The sequence below is a fragment of the Lissotriton helveticus genome, chromosome 7, assembly GCF_964261635.1.
Source record: "Lissotriton helveticus chromosome 7, aLisHel1.1, whole genome shotgun sequence".
NCBI classification, from domain to species: Eukaryota; Metazoa; Chordata; class Amphibia; order Caudata; family Salamandridae; genus Lissotriton; species Lissotriton helveticus.
In genome coordinates, this window is record NC_136068.1 from 562243634 (window position 1) to 562249747 (window position 6114).

A 6114-nucleotide genomic window follows, 5' to 3' on the forward strand; every position below is an offset into this window, starting at 1 on the left:
GCATCCACACTTCTGAAGTTTGATGCTTTCTCGTTTGATTTTTTACCCTTAGGTCACTGCTCATCATAAGGATGAAGCCCCAGGGCTGTGCCCGGTAGAGTGCCGCATCCAGCTATCAGTCGTTGGCACCTCACACAGCGCTGTCGGTACTGTGCATGGATGCACACCAATCCTGTTGGAGCTCCATGGTGCTACCTTCAGGCAGCCAGTACCCCTGGCTGCTCACCTCTTGGGCTTTAAGACAGCGGGAGCAAGAGACCTGCCTGGGATTTTCGGTAAGGAGTGTGTCGTGTGACTGTAGGCCATTTGAGACTCAGTAATCCACACAGATTGCATGTGATGAAGGGGAAGGAAAGAGGAATCGAGAGAGTGAGGCCATGTTCATTTCAGGTCACTCCTAATCACATATGTATAGTTGCATACACTGTTTAATGAGGAGTGAAACCCCGTGTAGACCCACATTTACCATGCACAGTATGTGTGTCTTTTATTTACTGCCTTTTCCTGAAGTGTATCTTGCATGGGCCCCTGCAAATAGTTGTAAACTGTATAAACAACTGATTGGTAAATATGTAGCTATTTTCTATGTGTGAATCTGTTATTAACCCACAGTTTTCTCTTTCATTCGTGTGCGCTTGCACTTTTCTTCCCCCTCTTTTGAAAGTATCACCTCTATTTTTGAGAAATATTAAAAAAGAGATGGAAGGAATCCTTAGATTAGTCTCAGCCTGTGGTAATCACTTGGTCGACACCCCAGTCCAACAACCATTTTATTGTTCTGATTGTGCCACGCTAGGCAAGGAGCAATCCTGTTTAAATCCAGCTTGGTTCTGCTCCAAAATGCACGGTCTAGTGTGGGGTGCCGTGCCACGCCCCCCTTAGACAAAAACAAAAACAACCAATAATACTTCCTTCAAGTTAATAATGTGTGCACCTTTCGAGCTGAATGCCATTAACTGGCCAATTTGTTCTTTTTGAGATGTACCGGTGTATACAAGATATGCTGTTGTTCATACAACACCCAGAGAAGGAGAATAAAGAAACACTGGTAAATGGGTCAGCGTTTTAAGTCCCCATCACTGATATGTTTATGTTCTACAGGGGAAAAGATCAAATCCTTGAAACAGGATCTTCTAAATCTCCTATCATTCCAAAGTAGTTAAATTGAGAGTTGGTTAACCGTAAACATTTATTATTTATAATTCTTAGAAAAAACGAAAGGTCCAAGTCAAAAATAAATGATTAAAAGTACTCCAGTACACGGTTATACAACTGGAAATAGATCAATTGGTAGCTAGTGTCCAGTTATAGAAAACAAAATACTTTTCAAGTTTAAGAACTTTACACCAGCTTCTTTCTGCTTTCCATCCTGATCACCCCATCCATGAAAAAATCCGAATTCTAACCCTGTTCCTGAAAAGCGTACTCTTTCTTAGACAGGGCCCAGTCCATGTATTTAGAAGCCCTAGGCTCCATACATGATTTGGGCTCATGTTCCTCTATTTTTGTGTACACGGCTACGGACTTGCTGCAAAAAAAAAAATCGCAGGGATACACATTGATGGTGACTAGTGCCCTCCAGCTGGGAGCGCCATAGTACAGAAACAGGCCTGGTATAGGGCATTATGTGGTAGGCAATTACTGCGCACAGGAGGATGGGTTACTCTTACTCTGCTAAGGTCTCTAATCACTTCTATCATGCAGTGAAGCAATTGTTTACACGTGTTCAAACATATGTCTTAACTTAAACCTATAAAAAATGTAACTTTAAAATAAGAAAGTGGTAGGGAGAGAGAGGCAGAGAGAGCTAGAGAGAGATTGAAAATAAGTAAATGTGCCATTGTGTACAGGTAGACGATGTCATGTTTATACAGACTTGCCAATACACATGGTGCCACCTTGTATCTCATGATAATGATTTCCTTCACATGGCGAGAAGCCTATAGTTGTAAACCCCAAGGTACAGTGGGTTTCATGCTCCTGTTGGAAGGATCTACACAGCCAATGTCCATTACAGTCTTTTAAATTGTCCCATCCCTCTTTTTGGAGGGAGAGGACGGAAGAAGTGCTCAGTGGCGGCTGCCAGGAGAGAAAAGTAGCGGGGCAATAAATACATTTAAACGTACCTGCCACCTCAGTGCTCACAACTCCTGATCACATATGCCAATCCAGACGCTGCTCTCATGCTGGTAATAAGATTGCACAGCATGAGAGCAGCGTCGGGATCGGGCGGAGCCGGTTGGTTTTACGCTCCAAGAGGGATCGAGAACCAGTGCCAGTTTCTGTCCATGCACCAGCCTGGAGACTTCCAAGTGCGAATGATGGTTGGGCCGTCCTAAGGCAGCCAGCCAGCCAAACAGCCATGCGCACTTGCAGTGCCCTCCAGTGCAAGTGTTCTCCATGCTTGCCTTTAGCCCGCTCCCAAGACTCGGCTTGGGTCCAGCTCCTGTCATGAAAAATAATAATAATAAAACTGCTTTATTATCATTTTATTTTACATAATTTCATGCTTCTGAGGCAGTGGGGCGATGCTCCTTCACCATTATTGATGAGCCGCCGCTGATGGTAGGTAGAGCGAGTGGATTTGTGTCAAGGACAAGCAGATTTCTTTAACATTCTGGCTCTTGGGCACGTACATTCTAATAAAAATTCCATGCTCCATGTATCGGCTTCACTACACTTATTGTACAATTATATGTCAGCATCGAGGTGATCAAGGTTTGTTTTCAAGGTAATTTGGCAACAAGAGTGCTAAATCTTGATGAGAAATGTTTTCCTTATTCATTTAAAAATTATTAAGTAGAACGAAGTAAGGATAGGATAGGAGCATCAGCTTACAAGTAGTTCTCCTTAACAATGGTGAGCTCCTGCGAGACTCCTAAATGCGTGTGGGTTCAAGCCAATGTTGGAATATATCATTCTCACACTGGTAGGAAGCAGAAAAACAAGGTACGGATGCCCTAATCAAGTGTAAATTTAAATTTCTTGAAAAATAATTGTTGGACTCTTTTAGTTGAGATGTAATATGATTGATCAATGCATTGTTTTATAAAGGAGTTGTTGTCCAGGTGTATGATAAATAATAATCCATTCAGGCTGATTTAGTGGTCAATTTAACTTAAATTTGACAATCAGGCTTTGAAATTCAGAGAAGTCTAGCGGAATAAGTAAATCCATCAAGGATTGAGAATTATCATTGAACCATGTTTTGGTCGGTATCATAATAAAGACCATCTCAGCAGACTCTAACCAATGTTCAATCTCCAACCTATAGCTAAGGGAGTATTGATGAGTGGAGGAGATAGGCCGAGATTTACTAATGCTTTGCTACGGGTTTGCATTACGTTTGTGATGCAAACCTATTGTTAAGTGCTGGGGTTGGATTTGCGTTGGAAACTATCCCAAAGTAAAGCAAATTTGCGCTATCCACTACTTTGCATCAACGGGGCCTACCATGGGTGGTACATGGGCATTCCCGTGCAACCAGCCATGGTTTTGACGTAATTCCCTATTTACTAGCACCAAAACCCTACTCCTCCTCGAGCAAGGCCAAAGAGAAATGCTTTCATTTTTTTATTTTTCCCACTTTGCACGTGCGCTGCATTGTACAGCACACATACAAATTGGGTAACGTCTTTAAAGCATAGGTTTTGTACTGGCAGGGGACCCTTCCAGTATAAAAACTATCCTTTGAGACCGCACACACCCTTGCACTACAGTGCAAGGGCGTTTGTGTTGGCACATGGCTGCCAAAAGTGCAACAGCGGTGGAGAGAGAAAACAAATTGCGTTTTTTTTCAGATATAGTGGATCTTTTCTTTTGCTCGTTGACGCAATGCAGTGCAGCAGCTTTGGTTGCCGCTCCACGTTGCGTCAAATATTGGTAAATCTGTGCCCTAATTCATACATAGTGGAAAAAAGACAGGATTTCTACAAGAGTTTTAGGTTTGACTCTTCTACTGGAGAGGGGCATTTGCTCATGGGCATATTCACCAGGTGGATATTTGAAGATCAGTTAGTCTGCAACAAAGGAGTCTTAGAAGCTTTTGAGATGCAGTCTAAGGAATTTTGGTCCTTGGTATAATTTAGTGTGCACCACAACGGTGACAGCAGCCTAGGAGAGGCAACCTTCCCAGTCAGACATTCACTTATTAAATGATAAGGGGAGAACCACTCTGGAAGTACGTGGTCGCTGGTTGTCTAGGAGTGGATTGCGTAACCTCCAGAATGGTACCTCATGACAATTTAGGTTCTGCAGCGTGGTATTAAAACTTTGAAATTCATACCGTTTTTCATTCTCCATTGTGTTTTTAGAAACATTGACAATCGTGTTTTTTTTTTTAATTCTCTGGTATGGAAGACACAGTTTCAGCGTTATTGAGGCACGCTTTTAAAAACAAAAAAAGGCTAGTTTGGCATCACGACAGTCTGCTGCTGTGATAGTAGTATGACGTACAAGTGCATGCCTCCTTTGAAAAATAAGCGGGAACCCCAAATCCAGATGGTGGCCATGTTCTCCTTTGAAGACGTATAGAAGGCGTGCACTGCTGCCACCCTCCAATTAATGTACCTGTGCAGAAATGTAGTGAACGAGTTCTCTTCCGGGTGTACATTCACAGCCGTGCACCTAATGTTCTGTTGCGGTGCAAGCACACTGCACTGCATGCTCAAATGCTTCACAACCCTCACTAAACGGATGCACAGGTCCTGGAAATGCAGAAGGTGCACTGATCCTTAGGACTTCAGTGCACTCCATAAAATCGTTGTATGCTACGTCTGATCGGTACAATGCTTTTGCACCATACAAAATATTAATAATCATAAGAATTGGGGCAGTGAGTTTAGAGGTGTGAGTGCAGTACAGAGTCTGCACTATGGTGGGGCCATGATTGAGCATGGCCGGGGCTCACCTAATTTCACAGAATTCTTCTGTCTGTCGGTGTTCTTCCTCATGGTACTCTCTGCACTGTCTTTTTTTTAATCACAGTATCGCCTGTAGTAATTTTCTCAGTGTTTACCCTGCCCTTTCTCTCCCCTTTCCCCTGTCCTTATTTTGTACCTGTCCCTCCATACGTCTGTTCTTTTTTTCCTCCCCCGTTCGCTCCACCCACTGTGCTGCACTTTTGTCAATCGTCTTCATTTTGCCGTCAATTTATTCTACCGTTCCCCTTCAGTTTTTAGCCATAAAAGTTTCTGAGTACCTACTCCTGTCATTTCTTACCTTCCCTAGCGATCTTATTCTCTCACTATCACGCCATCGTTCTCATCTCATTATATTCCTTTCTCCATCATTGTCTTCCCTTCCTGGTTATTCACCCCAGCAACTATTTTCCAGTCTTGCCCTCTGTGCCTATCCTACTGAAATGTAGTTGACGTTATTCATGTGTTGCCCATTCTTTCCTCTATCACCTTGACCCTCCTAACACTAGTATCCCTGATATACTCCTACAAATATGATACCACCACTAATTCTGCTCTGTTTTCTCTCTCTCAGGAACCTTGGAAAAAGCTGGAGTACAGTTGGAGTCCTACAACACCTCATCCTCTATCGGCGGCAAGGAGTGGAGCATTCTGGGGGTCTCTTCCCCGCTGAAAAGCCTGGAGGTGCTCTCTCCCCACACTGTGTCTGCCTTCCAGATGTCCATCTGACATTCCCCATCACCGTGTCCTTCTGGCTTACACACGTGCTCTCCTCGCGCCTCATGCAATGGTGGTTGAAGGGACAGTCATGCAGCATCCCTGGGGTGGAGATGAGTAGATGAGCAGGCACAGCTGCAGCAGTGCTACAAAAACATATTTGACAAACATGGGCTTTAAACCATTGTGGACATTGTGAACGCATATTGTGCCTCCCCCTTAATAACTATGCAGTGCCAAAAAGAGAAACTAAAGAAATCAACTAAAATGTGCATTTGTCTTTATTTTTAGAATGTTAATTGGCCAAGACAGTTGCTTTAGTGGTAGTTTACCAAAAATAAATCGTGCTACAGGGGTGTTACACTATTTCGTACATTGCTGTTGGGAATATTCGCAAGTAACGGCAAGAGGAATCTTGTTGAGTGAAAATGAACAAAATCAATTCCTCTGAATCTGGTGGAGTGTGACACATAGAACG

At 43.2% G+C, this 6114-nt stretch overlaps 1 protein-coding gene across 1 annotated transcript in view; it reads left to right on the plus strand.

Moving 5' to 3' along the window:
- The window catches only part of PHGDH (phosphoglycerate dehydrogenase), a 175411-nt gene extending 169507 nt beyond the window's left edge, over window positions 1-5904 (plus strand). The window contains exons 11-12 of the mRNA XM_078652629.1: window positions 53-275; window positions 5494-5904. Coding sequence (XP_078508755.1) covers window positions 53-275; window positions 5494-5648 — 378 coding nt within the window. The 3' untranslated portion in view covers window positions 5649-5904. The remainder of the gene's footprint in view (window positions 1-52; window positions 276-5493) is intronic.
- The last annotated feature ends 210 nt before the right edge of the window (window positions 5905-6114 follow it).